Source organism: Hemitrygon akajei, chromosome 13, assembly GCF_048418815.1.
Source record: "Hemitrygon akajei chromosome 13, sHemAka1.3, whole genome shotgun sequence".
NCBI classification, from domain to species: domain Eukaryota; kingdom Metazoa; phylum Chordata; class Chondrichthyes; order Myliobatiformes; family Dasyatidae; genus Hemitrygon; species Hemitrygon akajei.
In genome coordinates, this window is record NC_133136.1 from 26,733,092 (window position 1) to 26,757,432 (window position 24,341).

A 24,341-nucleotide genomic window follows, 5' to 3' on the forward strand; every position below is an offset into this window, starting at 1 on the left:
CAGGACTCTGCAGAGACTGGTGTGGACAGCCCAGCGCATCTGTAGGTTTGAACTTCCCACTATTCAGGACATTTACAAAGACAGGTGTGTAAAAAGGGCCCGAAGGATCATTAGGGACCCGAGTCACCCCAACATTAAACTGTTCCAACTGCTAACGCCCGGGAAACGGTACCACAGCATAAAAGCCAGGACCAACAGGCTCTGGGACAGCTTCTTCCACCAGGCCATCAGACAACTTAATTCATGCTGACACAACTGTATTTCTATGTTATATTGACTATTCTATTGTGCATACTATTTATTATAAAATACTATAAATTGTCCATTGCACATTTAAACAGAGACGTACGTAAAGATTTTTACTCCTCATGTATGTGAAGGATGTAAGAAATAAGGTCAATTCAATACAATTCACAATACTCCAAATTAGGCCTCAGCAATGTCTTACAGATCTTCAACATAACATCACAGCTCTGTACTCAGTAAATTGATTTATGAAGGCCAATGTGCCAAAAGCTTTCTTTGCGACCTTACCTCACTTTCAACAAAGAATGTACCTGTATTCCTAGGTATCTTTGTTCCACTGCACTACTCAGTGGCCTACCGTTAGCTGTGTCAGACCCACCCTGGCTGGTCCTACCAAAGTGCAAAACCTTCCACTTATCTGCATTAAAACCATCTGCCATTTTTCAGCCCATTTTTCTAGCTGACGCAGATCCTTCTGCAAGCCTTCCTCACTGTCCACTGCACCCCCAATCTTGGTGTTACCTGCAAATATTGGTTGCATTGGTCCCTGTGTTGCCATTCTAATTTTGTGTGTATTATTATAGATGCCAGGGACTCTATTGCTAAGGTTGCATATGGCAGAGTTTTTGGGTGGATTGTCAGCAAAATCAACCAACTACTGGCTCCAAAAGATGACATGGATATTGTTCAACTATGGGAGATAGGTATGTAACATAAGCCTTTCATGTGTTAAAATCATGCAAGTGAAGCTGTGCAAAGGTTGTCTAGCATTGTTAGTCATCCCAGAATAACAGTTGTTGTCAAAGTGAGATGAACTTGCACACTCAAGAATAAATTATGTTGTTTAGAACAAATAGTTTAAAACAAGGGTTCCCAACTTGGGGGTCCACAGAGCCCTTGGTTAATGGTAAGGCTCCATGGCATAAAAAAGGTTGGGAACCCCACTCTAGAAGTTGCCATTTTGAATATTAAATATATTGAATATGGAGAACATGGCAGTTTAATTAAGTATACATTTTTGTTAGTTTTGTTGTTTCCATCTATCACAAATGCCCCTTTGTATTTCAACAAATTATGCAGATGCAAACTGCACTCTTAATTTAAATCCTGGTTTTTATTTTAGGTATATTAGACATCTTTGGGTTTGAAAATTTTGCGGTTAACCGATATGAACAGATGTGTATTAATTTGGCAAATGAACAGCTTCAGTATTTCTTCAACCATGTAAGTAAACTTGAGTTTAAGCTTGCATTACTAAATTAGGTATTGATTTTTGGATCATTGATGGTTTTTGTCATCAACTACCATCCATTAAAGTTCAAACTTCATTGTTACTTTGAATTTTCAACTTTAATTGATGGCTTTTGAAAAATATGTAGATATTTTCTGCTGGTTGTTTACATCCATTACTTAGAATTGTGTACTCTTGTCAGGATTTGGAGTTTAAAAAAAGGGAATAATGATTTACTACGTTATTTTGAGACAAGTAGGAATTTACATTCTTTCTTTGTTTTTATTTTTAATCAGTGAAGACTAGTTGTAGAGGTTGGCCCTGACTACTTACTCCTGACATTTCTGTAACATGGCAGTCTCAGAGTCCTGCATCCATCATGAGCATCGTTTGAGTCCCCAGTGAGCGGCACAGTGTGCAGTGAGTAGAGTTGCTACCTCACTGTTCCATTACACCAAGCTTCATCCTGACTTCTGGTGCCCTCTGTGAAGTTAGCATGCTCTTCCTGTGATGGTGCAAGTTTCTATGGTTCTCTGGTTTCCCCCCACTTCCTAAAGGTTAATTGGATAATATAAATTACCCAAGTGTTTAGGTGAGGATTGAACTTGGGAAAAGTTGATGAGGATGTAGGAAAAACAAAATCGAACAGACATCACAGAGTGATAGAGCACCACCGCACAGAAACAGGCCCTTTGGCCCATTAATTCCATACCAAACTATTCTGTTTCATCCCATCAACTTCTCCTGGATCATAGCCTTCCATACCCCTTCCATCCATATTCTTATCCCAACTTCACTTCAATGTTGCAATCAAAGCTGCATTCACCACATCTGCTGACAGCTCATTCCACACTTACACCACCTCTGAGGGAAGGAGGCTGAATATTTCACCTTTTACCAACAATCTAGGCCCTCTAGTTCTAGTCTCAACCAAACTCAGTGGAAAAAACCTACTTGAACTTACCCTAACTATACCCCTCATAATGTTGTATAACTCTATCAAATCTCCCCTCATTCTCCTATGCTCCAGGGAATAAAGTCCTAACCTATTGAACCTTTCCCTGTAACTCAGGTCCTTAAGTCCCAGCAACATCCTAGTAATTTTTTTTCCCCAAAGAAAATTTTCTCCTTCATTCTTCCAATCTTTCCTGTAGGTAGCTGACCTGAACTGCACATAATACTCCAAATTAGACCTCACAAACATCTGCAAATTTGCTGATCGGTCAGACAGACTGTTTCCATGCAGTCAAACTCTACTTCCTTCTGACAGTGTGCATAAAATTGAATTGACCAGCTACACATATCCTATGATTACAGAAGCACTTTAAGGTGAGAAACACTTCAGTGACAGACACATTAGGGTCTTTCTAGTATCTGGAAAGCACAAGTGTTGGATGGATATTCTCCCTTTCTCTGGATGAGCAATTCATACTACCAAGTTCAAGCCCACCCTCTTCCTGGCATGTACTCAACATCCTAGAGACGAATTCCTACCACCATGAGCACACCTGGGTGACAGGACATATCATCTACAAATTACACTCAATTACATGCCCAGGCTATTCAGATGGAATTTCCCAAGCCAATGAGCCCTAATTCCAAAGAAAGCAAGGGTAGCAGGCTTCAACACCGACTTCCTGCTAATTCACACACCATCCTGAATTGGGAATGGTCCACCAAATGTTACACCATAGTTGTCAAGTCAAGTCAAGTTTCTTGTCGTTAACTAAATACATGTATCTATAAATGAGACAACATTTCTTCGAACCAGGGTGCAAAGCATACAGCACACAATAACTTATGAAAGTAAGGACAAAAACTACAGATGACTCACACATAAATAACAAACTAAAGTCATTAATATTAAATATTGTAAGGTACAGAACAGTGACACTTTAAATACAATGCTGCAGGGAGTTCAGAAGCCTACTGGCTTAGTGGCTCTAGTAGAAGAGCTGCTTAGAAGCCTAGTAGCTCTAAATCCTGGAATATTGAATGCCATTGAAGGAATACCGTCACTGGAGTACAGTGCTGATTTAGGAGTGCGCTCATCACCACTACTTCAAACATTTAGGGATAGATGACAAATACTGGCCTTGTTTGTCATGCCCTCATCCTGTACAATGCATAACAAAGATCTTTACTCACTAACTTCTACCAGCCACCATGATTTAGAAATTACGAAGCAGATGTTTGTGAGGACCTGCAATAAGTGGGCTTAGCATAAGCAGATTGCAAAAGAACATAGAGCCTTAATGACCTTGACTGCTTTAGTAACCTCAAAATAGTTCCTGCCCTGTCTTCACCAATACCAAATTCACTAGTCTCTAAATGGCTACATTATTCAACCAATAAACTTCACACACTCTGCCTCAGGCTCACAGTTTTTCAATCTGCAAATTATTCTCTGTAAATAATCTAGGAGTCTTGCTTCCAATCTAGAGCTCAATGCTTAGTCTAAACATTCAGAACAATATCTACTATAATATTGGTTTTGTTTGATTCCTTACTGATACCAGTATGTGTGTATATTTTGGTTCTTTTATATATCTAAACTCACAAATGGAATGGATTTCTTTTGTTTTTCTCCACAGCACATATTTTTAATGCAACAAGAAGAGTACAAACAAGAAGAGGTTGAATGGAAAACTATTTCCTTTAAAGACAATAAAGCAATCCTGGTAAAGAAAGGTGTTTAGTTCTGCTTTGCTTTGCTTTTTTTTACGCTGCTTCAGTTTATTCAAGCGTAAACTTTCTCTTCACAGGACCTGTTTTTAGCAAAACCATTAGGAATTCTTTCCCTATTGGATGAGCAAACTGCATTTCCCCAGGTAAGGACCTGAAAGCAAGTGTAAACATGACTGTGGTTTATTACTAATGCTTTAAAAATGAAAATAATTATGCAGAAGTAAAATGCAATAGATTTTAAAGCCCAACTGCTAAGATTTAGCAGGCAGCAGCTGTGGAGAGTGAAAATCAGAGGCAACATTGCAGGTTGGTTAGATTATGTGCAGTTGAAAACATCAAACTAATTAAAACACATAAAAACCAAAGTTGAGACTCCTTTCCTTTTTTACTACTTCCAACTTATCTTTTTGTTTGCGTCAAACAGCACAGAAACAGGCTTTCCAGCTCACCATATCCAGACTGCCCATTAAAAACAAATTTACACTAGTCATGTTTTCCCTCTTGCGTCCTTTTCGGCTCCCCCCCCCCCCCCCACCCACCACCCCGTCCTCCAGCTTCCCACCTACTCTAGGGACAATTTACAGAAACCAGTTAACATACCAACTACTCTGCCCATCTCCCTCCCATCCAGATGCTTTGACAGTCCTGTCACTCCATGTGGTTTTGTTAGGTCAACCATGCCATTAACATGGCTGTTAAATTGCTGATGTTATATTCTGATATTATTTATGACTAATATAATACCCATTTTGATGCTGATGTTTAATAATTTCTGTGCTGACATTGATCTTAATATGTTGTTGCTGAGATGATGGTTCAGTATGTTTTATTTGTTGGTGGAGTATCCACTGTGGTAAACATGGTGCATTGGTGATTTTTGTAAGAATAAAAACTTGCAAGAGGAAAGGTGAAAATCCTATTGAAAGAAAATCACTTGTTGAAGAAGTGTACTAAATCAGGTTTACTGTCATTGACATATGTTGTGAAATCTGTTGTTTTGTGGCAGCAGTACAGTGCAATACTTAAAACATACTACAACTTGCAATAAGGAATAATAAATATATATATTGATGGCTGGTTCTTCACTTGCGAAGATCAGAAGGGAAGAAGAGTCCTCAGAAGCAATGACACAATTGTTGGTGACTATAGAGGCCAATTCTGGATCTGCAGATTCTGGAGCAGTAGGGACACGGAAATAGCTGGGATGTGGGCGCTTAGATAGTAGGGTCCTTTCTGCGTCTCCTCTTCTCTTCAGCAGTCAACTCTTCTGGATTCCTCAAAATTCTTGGCTGCTCTGTGGATCAGTGTTCTCCAGCGATCTCTGTCACAAGCCAGCTGGTGCTCCTCATTGACCTTGATATATCCCTGAGAGAGCTGCTGCTTAAGTTGGTCTTCGTACCACTTGTGTAGAGCACTATGATCTCTCTGGCCCTGAGGGAGTTCTCTGTAGAGTACTGCTTTCGGTAAGCTGGAGTTGTCCATGTGAGATACGTAGCCTGACCAGCAGAACTGCTTCAGTAGCAAAGTGGCTTCAATGCTTGGAAGTTAAGCCTTCTCCAGGACCTCATTGTTGGAGACATGATCCTGCCCGTTGATACCCATGATGGAGCGGAACCAGCACTGATGGAAGTGACGAGCAACTGGATTTGCTTGTGCTACAAGACCCAGGCTTCGCAGCTGTATAGCAGTGCTGTGGCGATGGCAGCCCTGTACACCTGGATGTTTGCAGATGGACACAGACGGCGGTTCTTCCACACGGTTCTGGAGGCGCGCAAAGACACTGCTAGCTCTGGCGAGTCAATTGTCAATGTCCCTCTCTACTGTGGTGTTATTGGAGATGACACTGCTCAACCATGGTGGTCGTCAATGATGACCTGAGGTGCGTTGTAAATGCCGCGAGGGGGCTTCTGATGGAGGATCATTGTTTTCTTCAGACTGACCGTTAACCCAAAAGCCCTTGCAGCCTTAGCGAACTGAGTGACTGTAGTCTGTGATGCATCTTCTGTGTGCGTGAGGAGAGCACAGTCATCCGCATATGGTAGCTCGAGAATGGGCTCTTGCATGGTTTTTGTTTGGGTAAAAATACGGCGGAGTTTGAAGATTTTTCTGTCAGTGCAGAACCGCTGATAAAGATGGTGCCAAAACACAGCCTTGTTTCCCGCTGGTACTGATGGGGGGTGAGTCAGACAGGTCACCATTGTGTTTAACCTGACCGCTTTGGCCTTCATGGAGCTGCTGCAGGACGGTGAGGAATTTCAGGGGACTGCCAAGCTTCAACAGAATCTTCCAGAGACCACTGCGGCTGACTGTATCAAAGGCCTTCTTCAGGTCAATGAATACTGCGTCCAGTCCCGTGTTCGGCTCACAACATTTCTGTGTCTGGTACAGGGTGAAGATCCTGTCAATGTTTCTCTGCTCACTCTGACTCTCTGTGAGGTTGCCTTTGGCAATGGTGGGGTTAAATCTGTCCAAGAGAATTCTGGTGAGGATCTTCCCGCTGGTAGACAGCAGGGTAACCATGCTATATATCTATATATATGGACAGTGGGGGTTTTATATAATGTAGTGCAAAAATAAAGGTAGTGTTCATGAAATCTGACAGATAGCAGAAAGGAGGAAGCTGTTTCTGCGTGTGTCTTTAGGCATTTGTGACTCCTCTCTGATGATAGTAATGTGAAGAGAGCATATCCTGGGTGGTGCTTTAGAAACATATTTTATCAGTCTGCAATTAGATTTTCATAGTGGTATGGATCTAAGATGTTCACAAAAATGTAACTGTAATTATAGCGACAAATAGAAGTAAGAGTAGACTGTATAGCCCCTAAAATTTTGTCCACCGTTTGATAAGGTAATGGCTGATCTCATTTTGGATTGATCTTTACTTTGTTCTGTCTGTTCCCCTTAGCCCTTTGAGCCCCTATAGGTCAATCACCTGACTATCTCTTCATTGAGTATAACCAATTACTTAGCCTCCATAGTTGGATAGGGTAGAGGATGCAAAATTCATGAGTGAAGAAATGTCTGTGGGATCCTTCTCTAGGGGAAGGTAGTCTGATAAGATTCAGAGTTGTCCCCTGTGCCATGGCATACCCTAAAACCAACAAAGGGAAGGTATTTCAAAACCTCAGACACAGCACTAAACTTGTCCACCAAGAACTCAGGTCCCTGCCCTCCTTTAGATTCATGGAATTAGAGCATCTTGCAACTGGCTGAGTAGCTTTATTCATCCAGGCTTTGTCTGGCTTATTGGTTACTTTACATTTTTTAAAATAAATGCATGCAAACTTGAAATCAGCTTTAGATAACTCTTACTGTATATTTGAAATACTTTAGTTCCTTTATTCATCTAAGAGAAGTTTGCTAACAAATATTAATCCTGACAATATTTGTGGAATAAGCAAATATACCTTTTATGCACATTACAGGCCACTGACTGGACTTTTGTAGACAAACTAAACCATGGTTTCAAGCGGAATCCAAATTTTAAATTAGGCAGAAGTCACGATCCAGTATTTACAGTGGTACATTATGCAGGAACGGTAAGAGTATCTTGTTTTTATTATGAGGATGAAATGACAATGAAAAATGTTTAATTTTATATATTCTATCATCCAGAGATAAAGCTTGTGTTAATGAAAGAAACAAAAAAAGTTAAACTTTAAGCCATGATCCTTGATGTTAGTAATTGGGTGGTATGAGTATGATCCTTTTTAATAAAAGTTTGTTGTTATTAGTGCTAGAGTTTATTGAATGTTGTGGGTAAAGGTAAGCAATGCCAAGATTATTTGGTGAGAGTTCCGTTTTTACAATCCATCTGCGAATACAAGTCACCACTGCTGAAAATGTTTGGTTCAAATAAGAATATTGCCACTTTCCAAAGCAAGGGTGCTATCCCTTTGGTTTGTCTGCTTGGAATTTAAAATTAATAATTGTCAGTATTAAATTGAACTTTTTACCTTCCCTAATATGTAACAGAATCACAATCTCAGTCTGGAACAATTGGCTCCAAAATTTAACCTAAATCTTATTTCTCTCAACTCCCAACCATCTCGCTCTTTCTCTTCCTCTGTTCCACCTAGTGTTGAGAAGACTTCAGTTAAATTACTATCTTCTCTTAAATTCTAATTTAATGAAAAAGTATTGTAAATGTTAACTTGATTCTTGGAACCCGGGTATCTTTCTGGTAAAAATAGAGAAAGAAGAGACTGCAGATGCTGGAATCTACAGAAACACACAAGAAGCTGGATCTACTCAGCAGGTCAAGAGGTATATATGGAGGGAATTGGACTGGTGACTGGTTGAGACCCTTCACCTGAACTGAAATATTGAGGGAAGATAACCAGTGTAAAAAGATGGAGGAAAGTGATGGAGCAAGATCAGGCAGGTAATTGGTGGATCCAGCTGAGGAAGGATTATAGCAGATGGGGGAGGGGAGAGTGGGAATAGCACTAGAAACTGGGAGGTGATAGGTGGAAGTGACGAAGGGCTGAATATGATGGTATCCAATAGGAAAGGAAGGTGGAGCACCAAATCAAGGGGTGGAGTTGGGGAGGGCAAATGGGAGAATCCAGTGGAAGGATTGGCAGATGGAGGAGGGAATGGGAGCTGGGTAGGGCAAGAGGGAAAAAGGATAGAGGAATGCATTTTATCAGAATTTGGAGAATTTATTGTTCATGCCACTCATTTGGAGACTATCCGGGTGAAATATGAGGTGCTATTCCACAAATTTCAATTTATCCTTTGCAGAGGCAGAGTCCAGGGACAGGTATGTCAGCTTGAGCATGGGGAGGGGAATTGAAGTGGCTGGTAACAGTGAGATCCAAATGGCCACAGCAAGTGGAATGCAGGTGCTTGGTGAAGTGGTCTCACAGTCTGTGGCCGGTCTCAGAGACTTAGAGGATGTCACAATGGGAGCACAGATGCGATAAATGTACAGTAGCCAGAGAAATATGCATATTAATGACTGCCTCAACTGGAAGAGGTGGTGAAGGAAGAGGTACAGAGACAGGTTAAAGGGAAGATTGCCCAGGGAGGAAGGCGCTGAGTGGGAGGGAAGAGAAGACCAGGGGATACGTGGTGAAAGTGAACCCTGCAGAAAGCCAAATGGGGTGGTCTAAGGAAGATGTGGCTAGTGAGAGGATCATGTTATAGCTGGTGGAAGTTGGATGTGTAGGCTGCTGGGAACCGGGGAACTCTCCCTGTTCTGTCTGGGAGCAAGGTGCAGGATGAGGCAGGAACAAAAGTGACAGAGGGAGGTGTGAGTGAGAGTTACATCAATATCTGGGAGGAGCAGGGAGGGTGGGACATCTTGGATGTCCTGGTGTGAAAGGCCTTATCTTGAGAACAGATTGTGCAGAGATAGAAAAACTGAGAAAACGTAGAACGTAGAATTGTACAGCACATTACAGGCCCTTCGGCCCACAATGTTGTGCCGACCCTCAAACCCTGCCTCCCATATAACCCCCCACCTTAAATTCCTCCATATACCTGTCTAGTAGTCTCTTAAACTTCACTAGTGTATCTGCCTCCACCACTGACTCAGGCAGTGCATTCCACGCACCAACCACTCTCTGAGTGAAAAACCTTCCTCTAATATCCCCCTTGAACTTCCCTCCCCTTACCTTAAAGCCATGTCCTCTTGTACTGAGCAGTGGTGCCCTGGGGAAGAGGCACTGGCTGTCCACTCTGTCTATTCCTCTTAATATCTTGTACACCTCTATCATGTCTCCTCTCATTCTCCTTCTCTCCAAAGAGTAAAGCCCTAGCTCCCTTAATCTCTGATCATAATCCATACTCTCTAAACCAGGCAGCATCCTGGTAAATCTCCTCTGTACCCATTCCAGTGCTTCCGCATCCTTTCTATAGTGAGGCGACCAGAACTGGACACAGTACTCCAAGTGTGACCTAACTAGAGTTTTATAGAGCTGCATCATTACATCGCATCTCTTAAACTCTATCCCTCAACTTATGAAAGCTAATGTCGTAGGTCCTCGTGCCCCACAAACGACCAGGAGACACAGAAGATTCTTCAAGAAGTATTAAACTTTAATTTGCAAATCAAAGCTGAGACAGTCATTGAGCTAGTCGCTGATTGCTTACCGATCCTCGTACATAGCATTTTTGATAGGTTTAGTTGCATTAGCATATCCAATCCGGTCTATAGTTGCGTATCACAAGTACATCCGCCACTACTGTTTCTACCCATTGACTTAATCATGTTCTAATCTACATCTCTTAGCTACCTCTCATTAACACACCATCATCTTCTACATTCTTAAGATTTCATTCTCCTACTAAATTGGATACATGCATAGCAAATAGCAAGCTCAAAGCTGACTACATATTTTTGGTTACAGAGCAAACAATGCAACTTTTATACTCCAATACTAACACCCCATAAGCTTTCTTTACTACCGTATCTACCTGTGAGGCAACTTTCAGGGATCTGTGGACATGTACCCCCAGATCTCTCTGCTCCTCCACACTGCCAAGTATCCTGCCATTTACTTTGTACTCTGCCTTGGAGTTTGTCCTTCCAAAATGTACCACCTCACACTTCTCTGGGTAGAACTCCATCTGCCACTTCTCAGCCCACTTCTGCATCCTATCAATGTCTCTCTGCAATCTTCAACAATCTTTCATAAATCTCAAGTTTAGGGCACCTGTACTTACGGCAGAGATTGATAAATTCTTGATAAGTCAGCATGAAAGGTTACGGGGAGAAGGCAGGTGAATGGGGTTGAGAGAGAAATGGACCAGACGTAATGAAATGGCGGAGCATACTTGATAGGCCGAATGGCCTAATTCTGCTCCTTTGTGCTATGGTCTCATGGTGTTTACAGTGCCAGGGACCAGGATTCAATTCCCACCGTGGTCTGTAAGGAGTTTGTAAGATCCCCATGTGGGTCTGCCCCAGGTGCTCTGGTTTTTTCCCACATTCCAAAAACCTAGGTTAATTGGTCACATGAGTGTACTTGGGCGGCACTGGCTCATTTGAGCCAGGAGACCCTGTTACTGGGCTTTATCTGTAATAATCTAATGGTTGTGGAACTTTTCCTGTGCACAAATTGGTTCCCACTTTTCTACACTTTACCATCATGACAGCTTCATTCATCGCTCTTTAGCTGAGATCATGAAGTATCAAAGCTTTTTTGTTTGATTCTATGGAATAAATCAAGTAGGAGCAGAGTTCTTTTGAAAACTACCAGCTTCTGCTAACAAATACTACAAATGAGGAATACCAGAAATGTTGATACATAATGGAGGAAAGTAAGGGGGGGATGTCAGTGTTTTTTTTACACAGAGAGTAGTGGGTGTGTGGAACACCCTGCCAAGGGTGGAGGTAAAGAAACATTTTAAGAAATTCTTACATAGGCACGTGAATCATAGAAAAGTGGAGGGCTGTTGATCTTAGGAGTAGTTTAAATAGTCGGCACAGTATTGTGGACTGAGGATGTGCACAGTGCTGTAGTGTTTTATGTTCTAACTAATTGCCACATGGATTTCAACTTTTAAGGAAAGGGCCTTTTTCCAGGCGGCAGAAAATGTGAATCACCCAAATCTTTAAAAATTTTGTTTCAAAGGCAAAGGGCCCTATTCCCACCCTTCCTGTTTAGAACAGTGTTCCTTTGACATTATTAAGCAATTAACTTTATGATGCCAGATGTCATTAGTTGCTAATCTTCAACCAAGATCACAATTGCTTTGTTAGCCTGGCCTATATGTGCGGCTTGTCATTTTTGCTGTGATTTTTCTCTGCACTTCCTCCTTGTAATGTTGGAGCATAAAGTATGCACTGTTTTATCAGTCTGGAAGGGAAAATAAATCATAGCAAAACTTGTCTGTCTTCAATACCCGTCAGAGTACAAAGATCAATAAACTGCCAGTTCTACATTCTAAAAATGTAGAATTTGTCCGGATATTGCACATTGCAAGCAGTGAAGTTATTGAAAAAATTCATCCATTGTTCAAATTAACAGTTCTTTGTAGCTTTTACACTTTATTCTACATTGTTATTGTTTTATCTTGTTCTACCTCAATGAACTATGTACTGAGTTGATCTGTATGAATGGTATGCAAGACAAGATTTTTACGAAATCTTGATACCTGTGGCAATAGTAAATGAATTTCAATTCCAGTTCCAGTTAGTCCAAGCCCAATTCTTGACATAGTAAGGAAAGTAAGTTGTGAAGCAGATATGATGATAAAATGGATGCATATTGAACTGAATTTATTTCTTACATCCTTCACATACATGAGGAGTAAAAATCTTTACGTCATGTCTCTGTCTAAATGTGCAATGTGCAATCATAGTAATTTATAATAAATAGAACAGTCAATGTAACATAGAAATACACTCAAATCAGCATGAGTTCATCAGTCTGATGGCCTGGTGGAAGAAGCTGTCCCAGAGCCTGGTGATCCTGGCTTTTATGCTGTGGTACTGTATCCTGACGGTAGCAGCTGGAATAGATTGTGGTTGGGGTGACTTGGGTCCCCAATGATCCTTTGGGCTCTTTCTTCACACCTGTCTGTAAATGTCCTGAATCGTGGTGCAGTCCACACTACTCTCTGCGGAGTCCTGCGATTAAGGGAGGCATATAGTTAAGTGAATGGGTAAAAATCTAGGAAATGTCACATAATACAGGAAAATGTGACATAGTCTTTTTTGGCAGTAAAAGGTAAAAACAAAGCAGATTGTCTAACTGGTGAAAGAATGGAAGGCTCTGATATATGGAAGAATTTGGGTGACAGTGTATGATTCAGAAAAGACTAGTTTTCAGCTACAGCAAATAATTGCGATCGCCACCAATTTTATTGAGTGCAACATTACAGGAGTTAAGCTTCAATTATAAAGAGCATCAGTGAGCTTGCACCTGGAACGCTCATTAATATTATCACTTTATTTATGGAAGGTTACTAACGTGTTGAAAGTGGCTCAGAGCAGGTTCACTGGACTGCCACCTGAATGTGCAGATTGTTTTATGAAGAAAGGTTTGATACTAACTACCATGAATTATGAGAGGGAGAGGGAATTGAATAGAAACATACAAGAGTTGCCATTTAAAAATAAGTCATTGTCCTTTTAAGGTAAAAATGAGGTGAATTTTCTCTGACATCCGTGAGTGGTTGGAATACTTTGCTTCAAAAGGCTGATAAAGTGGAGTCTTAGAATATTTTTAAGCCAGAGGTAGATGCAGTATTCATAAGAAAGGTATGAAAGGTTACTGTGGAAAGGCAAGATTTCAGAGGTAAGGCTACAATCAGATCAGCGATACTCATGAAATGGTGGGGCAGTCTTGCGGGGACAAATAGCTCATTCACCTGTAACCCCTGGGTCGCCTCAGGCATCGCTCAAACTCGTTCTAGTCTAGGGGGAGCAGCCTTCGGCCCCGCCTCACCCAAAAAACAGACAGTACACCATATGCGATTAAATGAGTACAATTTATAAAGATTACTATAACTAAGCGATTACTAACGATACAGTATATATGAATAAGAGAAAAAAAAGAAAAGGCGCCAAACTTATCAAAGTCCAAACCACTTCGTGCACAACCGTTGGAGCTCAATTACTGAAGTCTTCTGGCATTCGATCCCCTCCGACTTCCTCGACCCGCCTCCTGGGACCCCCACGGTGGTCGACCAGACGCTCCACACTCCTCTGTCTCCGTCTCCTCTCATCACCGAAAACCTTGGGCCGGGGACCCCCCCCCTCGGGGTCCGTTCTGTCGCCCAGCTTCCAGCATCCCGTCCTCTCTCTCTCACTCCATCGCGCCGACTCCCCAAAATCCCCGCCAACAATCAGTTTACAGTCCCAAACAAGCTTCCAGCACTTATCATAACAAAGACGCTAGCATTCCTACTATTAACACAGGCGCCAGCATTCCTACTTTTAACAAAACAAAGACGCCATTTTGATTACATACACAGTAACAAAGAAAAAGAAGAACCCCCCCCCCCCGTTACACACCTAATTTACATAATCATGCATGAAATGCAAACGTTAATTTGCTGGCATAGCCAATAACTAGGAAGCAAATGGAGAACTGGCCTTTTATCGCAGTTGGGGAAGTCTTGCTACAATGCGACAGGGATTGACATCTGAAATACTATATGTACTTTAAGTTTCCTTATTTAAGAATAAAATATCCTTCCATTGGGAGCAGTTCAGTGGAGATTCATTGGGTTTATTCATAGGGTAAGATGAATGAGTCATCTTACGAGGCCCAGGTTGGACCCATCAGTTTTGAAGAAAGAAAGAGTATTATTGAAATATATATCATCTAAGGGACATGACATGGTAGATTCTGAGAGGATATCTCCTCTTTTGTGGGATCTGCCGGGAGTCATAATTCCAAAATAATGGTGGCCCCTCGCATATGAAGAAGAGTATTTATTTCCTCTGAGGATTATGAATCTTTGAAGGTATTTACCTCAAAGGATGAGTTGTTGAATAGCAGGAAGGTGGAAATTGAAACCAAGAACAGATTAGCCATGATCATACTGAATAATAGAACAAGCTTAAGAGGCTCTCTATCACATACCTGTACCTAATTCTTGATATTCTTGTGTTGATGAAAAGAACATGTTTCTTTAAATATGATTGTCATTGTCCTGAAGTGCCAAATTGCTCAAGTGTATTTACAGGTAGGTTTATGGCTTTCTTCTATTTGGTCAACCTTGTGCATAGCTTTGAGTGAACTAATAAAAAGGTGATTTCGTACATGGATTAATTTAATTTGGTACTTTCTTTTAAATTATCTTTGTTCAATTACTTATGTTTTCTTAAATCAGTTAATACAACTATATAAAGAGAGATTGATTTCCGACTGAATTCGTGGCTATTGACACAAATCTTCCATAGATTTCACTGCAGATCCTCAACTGTCCCTGTTTTAACCCAAAAAACAGCTGTCTACTCTCCAGCAAACACTCCCACTGATCCCTCCTCAACGCAAAAGGTGGAGTACAAGTTGTGGTCTTTGACTCAGCAGCATTATTGACTGTTTATTCCTGGTGGTCAAGATGGCACCAGCAAGCAGTGATTCCTTGGGTGACATCTTTGAGATAGTAAATCTATCCAATTATTTCACTTTTTCACGCCTTCTGCTTGTTTGTGCTGTGGAAACTGCTGGAGCCTGTGTTGTACAGTTTGGAACTTGATTGAAGGATCCACCACTACTCTGTGTCTGGAGAGCTGCCTTGTGGAGATCAGAGATGGCAGGGGAGGGGGTGGTGGTCGAAAAGGACCAAGAACACGAGCTGACTCGTCGGAAAGACCAGAGACGAAGCGCGGGACCGTGAACAACTCCATCTCGAAGCGATCAGGAAGTTTGAAGCATCGAGGTGAATGTGGAGGAGGACAGCGATGGCTCCCAACAGAGATGGTCAGCAGCTGGATCAGTGCGTTCGACCCCCAGTCGGTGGCATTCGGACCTGGGTCAGCGGTCACTCTTTGCAAAGGGACTGAGTCTGTGCGGCTGCTCTCCTCATAACAGATAAAAAGACATTTCCTACATTCTGAAATTAATGTGGTTATTGGACTGTACTTTATATTGATTTCCTTCGGTTTTTTGGTGTTTTCTTTCTTGTGGACAATTGGTGGGTGGATGATCTGTTCATTTTCGTGTGGGGGGGGTGGGGGGCTTGGTGCTGTTCCTCTCTGTGAGTGAGAGTGTCGGGGATGGATGGATAGATAGATAGATAGATAGATAGATACTTTATTCATCCCCATGGGGAAATTCAACTTTTTTTCCAATGTCCCATACACTTGTTGTAGCAAAACTAATAACATACAATACTTAACTCAGTAAAAAATATGATATGCATCTAAATCACTATCTCAAAAAGCATTAATAATAGCTTTTTAAAAGTTCTTAAGTCCTGGCGGTTGAATTGTAAAGCCTAATGGCATTGGGGAGTATTGACCTCTTCATCCTGTCTGAGGAGCATTGCATCGATAGTAACCTGTCGCTGAAACTGCTTCTCTGTCTCTGGATGGTGCTATGTAGAGGATGTTCAGAGTTTTCCATAATTGACCGTAGCCTACTCAGCGCCCTTCGCTCAGCTACCGATGTTAAACTCTCCAGTACTTTGCCCACGACAGAGCCCGCCTTCCTTACCAGCTTATTAAGACGTGAGGTGTCCCTCTTCTTAATGCTTCCTCCCCAACACGCCACCACAAAGAAGAGGGCGCTCTCCACAACTGACCTATAGAACATCTGCAGCATCTCACTACAGACATTGAATGACGCCAACCTTCTAAGGAAGTACAGTCGACTCTGTGCCTTCCTGCACAAGGCATCTGTGTTGGCAGTCTGTTATCTGTAGGGGGTTGGTGATTGCTATTGTGGCTGGATTTTGTGTGGGAGAGGGTGGGATTTGGGCTTTACAAGTTCTTTTTCTTTTTCGGGCTGGGGGAAGGTTGATGTCTTCTTTCATCAGCACTCATGGTCTTTCTGTATTTTACGGCTATTTGGAGTGGACAAATATCAGAGTTGTATTGTACATGCGTTCTTTGACTATAAAATGAACCTTTGAAACTTTTATGATGCAATTGTAACCAAAGCAACTCTGCTGAAAGTACAGGAAATGTTCAGAGGGCTGTGGTTTCCAGTAAAATGATTGGTAGCCATTTGTATAAACAAAAGGGAAGCAGTGTTTGAATGCTTGCAGGAGCTATTTAAATAGAGCCCTATCCAACTGAGAGACCCACATGCTGACAAATAAGGACTATTGTCAATTTAATTCTTTCCTACTCTGTAATATTTTATGAAATGTTAATCTATTTTAACTGCACTTCTAAAGTGTATCTCCTCATTCTGCCTTTCCCACATTCTCTGCGTGTTATACATCCCTACCAGAACTCTCTCTCCCTATTTAACCCCATCCTGCTACATTTCCCATTCTCCCATCCCATCTGTCACTTTCCCCATCCATCCCTGCCCTGCCTTTCCTGATTTTCCACTCGCTGCATTTTTCTGTTTCCTTCTTGTATAGTTACTCTGCACTGTCTCTTTCTGTCTGCCCCTCTACTGCACGCCCCCCATGCAGTCTCCCCATTCTTTCTGCATCCCACCCACTGTGGCCCTTCCCCTGTTGTCTTACTCAACTCCCTCCCACCTTTCAATTACCACTTTATCTGTCCCATTATATTGCACTGTTAGTTTAAGGTGTGTTTTTATAACTGTTAAGTATTAAGTTAAAATAGAATGATAATTGAATATTACTATGAATAATTAACAGATCCTACCATTTTTAATGGGTGTAAATAAATCTGTTTCAGAGGCAAGTATCTAAAAAGATGAATCTAACAAGTATCTAACAAGATGAATCGTTGCAGGAGAATCTTAAGACAGCTTTACACAATTTGGTACTGTTAGCAAATTTGTCATTTTTAACTGATAGCCTTCTACTACAGGTCCAATACAATGCGTCCGGATTTTTGGAGAAAAATAGAGACACTATACCAGCAAGTATTCGAGGACTGTTTATTAATAGCATCACTCCACTCCTAAGTGTACTTTTTACAGGTAAATGTCATTGCAAACATCTTGAGCAGTCAAGTTTAGTTACCTTTTGGTCTTAGTTAATTGATTTTTGACTGTTATTTGCTTGCTACGATAAGTGTAGAGCACTCTCACAGCCCCAGTGACCCAGACCAGTCACGTCCTCAGGTACTGCCTGTTTCATACTTGCACGTTTCTCCCTAAGAGCACACAGATATTCCCACCTCCCAGGCTCTCTGGTCCCTTTTGTTGTCACCTGTACATTGAAACATACAGTGAAATGCATTGTTTGCATCAAAGACCAGCACAGTCCGAGGATGCGCTGGGGACAAGTGTCGCCATGCTTCCAACATAGCATATCCACAGATTATTAATGTATTTCTTTGGAACGTGGCAGGAAACCGGAAAGAATAAAAAATTATTCTTAGCGATTCCAAGTGTGGTGAACCTTATTGAAAGCATGTACCCAAATTGGTGATAATCTTTGATAAAACGTTTTCTCGTGCTTTAGTAACTTTGAGCAGAGATTATCATTGATTAATGAATTAGTAACAATAATTATACTTTTTTAAGGAAAAAGGCCGAGTCCTGTTGCATATTTGCATGTGTTCATTGTTTTACTACAGTATTAATTTAGTATTATAAGATGCATAATGTTTTATCACCCTTTTTAATCATGCCAAATCTTTCACTCCACAACCCTTGAAAATCTCTGCTGCTTTTCATATCATTTGAATGTTTTTGTTTCTTTGTTGGTGTATCTGACACACTGCCCAAGCTGTAAAGAGTGACACAATTTAAGAGTATCTCACCAATAAGATAAGTAATTCCTGTGCAGTAAGATGGACTCTGAGCCTCACAGTCTATCTCATTATGATCTTGCAGATTATCATATACCTACAGTACTTTTTTTCTATAGCTTTTACACTTTATTCTGCATTGTTATTGTTTTACCCTGTGCACTGTGTAACGATTTGATCTGTCAGGTGTGCAAGGCAAGCGTTTCAGTACATGTGATAGTAAACTATCAATAGTTCTATAAAAATAAATAAAGTACCTTTTTATAAAAAATGTTCATGACGGCACTAAACTTCATGCAATATTTACTATTATTATCACTGTATATTCAGAGCTTATTCACAAACTACAGAAGGAAAAATATAAACAGAGTGAAGGCAATGTCAACTGGCCCAGCATTTTACAATCCAAGTACCAGGTTCATGAGGGTTTCCAAACATATCATCCAATGTCACCATGTTTTCACAACCACCTAGTTGGCATCAGGCCAGCATGAGATGTTTCCTGTGAAAATATCCCAATGCTCTTGGATGGTCCAAAAAAAACATTCACTATTTCATTTGGTAGTCAAGATAATCACTTTATTTCTTTATATAATGAGTGGAACAAATGATGGAGCAGTGGCACAGTGTGCCAGAGGTTTGACACCCCTGGGAAGTTGACACTATACAGTCAACAGATGGAACAGCTGAAGTTCTATATCTCTCGATGATTTTATAACTAATATTTCATAACAGATAAAGACATGTTATAAAGAATACAAATTAGCATTTGTTTTATCTATAACACTATACAATCAATATAAAAAAAACCGTAAATATTTTCATGAAAGCATAACCAGACAAAATGGGACAAAGAAGGAAATCTTAAGAGTTTGACTGAAAGGGTAGATATGGTTAATGAAGGGTGAGAGGTTATTGAGGACAGGTTACTAAAGAACTCTTCATTATGTAAGCATTACAGGAATTAAATCGAATACCTAACCTTGGCACTGGAGAGAATATTTTCCCTTTTTAAATTATTTGTTCAGCAGACTCCTCTTCACTGATCCAATCAAAAAAGAATGTTCCTGATTTTAATGGACCTCTGTTTGAAAGACAGGTTTCCAAATGAGTTCTGTACCCCTCTTTTTAACAAACAAAACTGTTGTGAAGTAGCAAGATAAATGAAACACTTTGTTGTTTAAAAAAAATTGATGTAGTGAATGTTTCCTAACTTGAGGAGACCTGCTCCTGGGTGATTGAGGTTAGGGCTGCCATGGATGAGGTAAAAAGAAGAGCTGGATAGATGGCAGAAGGGAGCAGATCTACATGGTGGTGGTGTATGTAGTGTTACATGCAACCAGCAATAGTAGATGTGGAATGGAGTCAGGATATTGTTGTAAAACAACAGAATTTAATAACACTCAAGCAGAAACATAGAAAATTAAACAAGCGACTAACTTAAAACGAAGTTAACAGCGCCATGTGTCTATAGCTCCCAAACGGTTAAACTTAGAAACAATTCTTAACAGAGTCTTACTGGAGCACAGTCTCAGAATGTCAGTTCAGAAAGTTTCAAGGATTCACGGCATAATTGAGAGGAGTGACTTTTAGTTTCGATGTGTAGTGAAGAGACGACCTTGAAGACAGAGATTCAAAATACAGCGAAGAAGTGAGTCTCGCAGAGATACACCAGAAATGGCCACCATACCTTTCCGAAGGCGATTCAGCAGACACACAGTACCTCTCGAACGCTGATCTCACAAAGCGGCCACCGTACCTTTACAGTAGAAGCGAGTTCATGATGCGGTCTGTTTCGAAGAGCACAAAGAGTCCACAAAAAGTGAGAATTTCACCACGTAACTGACATGAGAAGTCCCTTTTCCAGGACTGGTCACCCCACACCCGAGACTTTGCAGGGGTCACCAATCTGGGTGCCAAAAATCCACGTCTGGATTACGAAATGCCAGTCACCTCCGAAATGCACAGCGTTATCGACTACCCACTCCCTTTTGGGTTCGATCAAAGCTTGCACTCTTCACTCTCACTAACGACTCTGCTGTCCAAACACAACAACTCTCCACCTAAGTGTCTCTCCCAAGGTGCATCTCTCTGGAGCAATCTCGCTGCTCCTTTTATACTCTTGGGGTAGGTCATCGCGTGACACTCACAGAAACAAAGTCACAGATTTCCAGTACATCACACATTGTCCCAGAGTTGATACTGGGGTACATAACTCACAGATTCCCAGTACTGTCCCAGGTTTTGAAACTGGGGTTCATAACAATAGTCGCACAAGAAACCATAGTTGGAGAGTTTTTAGAGTTCTGCAACTGGTAATGACTACATAAAAAGTAGTTTCCTGATGTTGGGTTGTAGCAGAGAAAGTCAGCATAGGCTTATGCATAAAGATGCAAATTTGGTCTGTGGGACGAGAGAAAAAGCTTCAAAATTGGCAATAGCCAACAAAATGTGGGATAATGCAGAAGATTATCAATGAACTAAGTATGGGTGTGCATTGACAAATTAATTTTGGTAAGTGTCAGATGATGCTTTTAGAAGAGCAAAGAAGCTGGAGGAACAGAACGGAGGGTGTGAGTGGAAGGCCAGCAAAAGTGAAGGCATTAGAATGATTGTATCTGAAATACAACAGATGACATCTTGTGCCTTACTATAGTGTGAAAAATAGAAGCAAATGTAACAGTGATGTATTGGTATATAGAGTTTGCTTGGACACAGCACAGTACAATGGGACATGAAGATTTGCTTTTCTCCAATTTACTAATTCTCTATGTACAAGTACACAAATCTTTGTATTGAGTTTTAGTCACAGAAGGAAAGGGAAGTCGCTAGAGAAATAAGGAAAGGAAGAAAAAGTGTATCAATGTGCTCATTATACTTTTTTAAAAGTTGTGTATTGGTGGATAATCAAACATCATTCCAGTTTATTTGATACTGACATTATTTTTTTAATTCCAGCTACAGTCTCAAGAACAGGAACCCTAATGGCTCATCAAAGACCAAAAGTAAGTTCTACCAAAACCAGAAAAGCAAAAATAACTATTGATGCAGGAAGTCTCAAAAATTTTGCTGAAGATCCTCAGCAGGTTGGTCACCATCTGTGAAGAGATAAGCAGCTAATAACCACAGGGAAATGATGCTGGAGAGATAGTAATAGGGGAATAATAGTGACTGACCTCAGTAACTGTTCTGTGTTAATGAGGAAGATAGCAGTGGTATGCTAGAAGTTCAAGAGTGTCAGGGGGCAGATGTCAGTATAAGTGCTGTTACTAAAGAGAAGGTCCCAAGGAAGCTGAAAGAAATGAACGTAGACAAGTCACTTGGACTTAACTACGTTTACTCCAGGATTCTGAAAGAGGTAGCTGTAGAGATTGTGGAGGCATCTTTCAAGAATCACTAGATTCTGGAATATTTCCAAAGGGATGGGAAAATCACAAATATCACTCCAGTCTTTAAGAAGGGAAGAAGGCAAAAGACAAGAAATTATAGGCCTATTATCCTGACTTAAGTCGTTGGCAAGATGTTAGAGTTCATTATTAAAGATGAGGTTTCAGGGTACTTGGAGGCACGTGATAAAATGGGCCGAAGTCAGCACGGTTTCCAAAAAGAAAGGTATTGCCTGACAAAGGTACAGGTCATGGGCCAAAGCGCCTGTACCGTGTTATGCTATTCCAAGGCAGTGGAAAGACAGCAGGGAATTGCAGCTAACTGATTTGCTCTTGTATTGAGTCGGTACGGGCTTGATTGGCTGAATGGCTTCCATTTGCACTGTAACTTTGTAATTCTGTGATTGCTGTAGTTAATAGCAATCATCAGTGTCAAACATCTTCTCTATATTCCTTTTTGGATCAGTAAATATCATTAAATAACAATTGCATTGCATTGAACACCAAGAAGTGTATTTAGAAATGTTTTAAAGTTATGATTTAGGCCTAAATTTGTGTTTTATTACCAGGCACATAGAAAAGAAGACAACTTTAACAGCACCAGGAAGCAGTCTGTTGGAGCTCAATTTAGAGTAGGTATTCATGTTTACTTTTACCCATTAGCTGCTAAGATTAAAAGGTGTAAATTCTGTTTACTTTCAAAATTTTAATCAGCAACGGGAAACCAATCGCGATATTAATCGATTGAAGGTTTTCCACAGGAAAAGCTAAGCTAAAAACTTGCTGGGTGTATATGTCCTCTTTGTGTCAGCATGCGTTTTTCTGACACTTTGGTAAAATGGATTCAGGAACATTGGTTGCCCTGACCTATAGGTAATTAGTAAATATCAAATTAGCATTGATAAAAAGACACCTTTCGGCAACTGAAGATGATCAGAATTTTTAGATGACAGTGGCTGTTTGGGTCAACATGTCCATATCAGTTGAGAAATAACTTGCTGGTTTAATCCCACCACCTAGTACCAGGTTCCATAGGCCAGCAGTTCAGGGCTCTTCAAAATGCATCAAGTATTGCTTAAATCTGATGAGCATTTCTACCACAGAGAATTCCAGACGTTTACTATCCACCAGGTGGAAAATAATATTCTCACATCTCCTCTCACCAAACTATTTAAATTCGCCACTTGGTTTTCACTCCTTTGTGTGAGGAAATTGGTCTTTCCTCTTTACTCTTTCTTTTGTTTTTAAATCTTTTTATTTCCTCTTTACTCTAACGACTTGTACAATTCTATGCACTTCAGTCTTCTCAGTTCCTAAAAAAACAGTATTAGACAATCAGGCTAAGATCTTCCAGTCCAGGGAACTTCCTTGTAAGTATCATCTTCAGTGCAATCACATTTTCAACACTTTTATTCTATGTCTCAATTAAAGAAGTAGTCTATACTCTGTCCTTTTGACTACCTTAATGACCTATTCTGCCTTTTAAGAATTTTGATGATACATGTCAAGATCCTTCTGTTCCTCCACATCACTCAATACCTCCTGTTTATTATAGATTCCCTTTCGTTGTCAAATTCAGTTACATTATCGTACTCTTCAGCTGAAATTCCATTTACAGCTTTTTTGCCCAGCTGACCAGACTGTCGATATCTTCCTGTGATCTAAAGAATTCCTCCTTATTGTCAAACATATGGGCAGTTTTTCTATGGCAACACACAGAATGCTGGAGGAACTCAGCAGGTCCTCTATTGAAACTGTTGAATTTAATGTTGAGTGCTTAGTCCCACAGTGTGCCCAGATGAAAAATGAAATGAAGTTTCATACATGCATTCTATGCCCTCAGGTTTGGCACTAGCGTTGAGCTTACAAGGCGTCTTGCAGGAGCTGTGTAAGAGGCCAAAATCAGAGGTCATGGTTGATGTGGTATGGAGAATTAAAGTGATAAGCATAGGGAAGTTCAGGGTTACCTTGTGAACCTTTCAGCACCCCTTCACTCTAACACTGTCATTAACACTTCCAGTGTGGAGGGAACTACACTGTAAGCAGTACATTAGATAGGAAGAAATGCAGTTGAATTGCTGGCTGCAACATGTGTTGGTTCTGGATGTTGGGAAGGAATATGGCAAAAGGGTAAACCTGTGTGTGCATAGGAAAGTGTGGTGGAAGGAGGGGGTGGATGTAAACGTGAATGGAAAAGTGAAGAGGAGTACTGAACGCTGAGAAGAAGGCAAGATGTGTCTGGCCGTGGCATCTCACTGAAGGTGATGAAAATCACAGAGGAGGATCTGCTGAATGTAAATGCTGGTGGTGTAGGAAGTGAGAACATGGAAATTTCTCTGGTAGGGAGGAAAGGGATAAGAACTGTAAAGTGGGAAATCAGCATTTGAGAACTTGGTTGAGAATCCTGGTGGAGGGAAAGGCACTACTGAGGAAATGTGGAGTCATTTCAGATGGACGTGACAAAGGTTGAGAAACTAAGTGC

The 24,341-nt window shown here is 40.8% G+C and overlaps 1 protein-coding gene across 2 annotated transcripts in view; it reads left to right on the forward strand.

The window, feature by feature from the left end:
• The window catches only part of LOC140737716 (myosin-IIIa), a 181,673-nt gene that overhangs the window by 104,108 nt on the left and 53,224 nt on the right, over positions 1–24,341 (forward strand). For both annotated transcript variants that reach the window (XM_073064280.1, XM_073064281.1), the window contains 8 exons: positions 831–950; positions 1,370–1,470; positions 4,072–4,158; positions 4,243–4,308; positions 7,591–7,704; positions 17,586–17,697; positions 21,432–21,478; positions 22,429–22,491. In XM_073064280.1, coding sequence (XP_072920381.1) covers positions 831–950; positions 1,370–1,470; positions 4,072–4,158; positions 4,243–4,308; positions 7,591–7,704; positions 17,586–17,697; positions 21,432–21,478; positions 22,429–22,491 — 710 coding nt within the window. The remainder of the gene's footprint in view (positions 1–830; positions 951–1,369; positions 1,471–4,071; positions 4,159–4,242; positions 4,309–7,590; positions 7,705–17,585; positions 17,698–21,431; positions 21,479–22,428; positions 22,492–24,341) is intronic.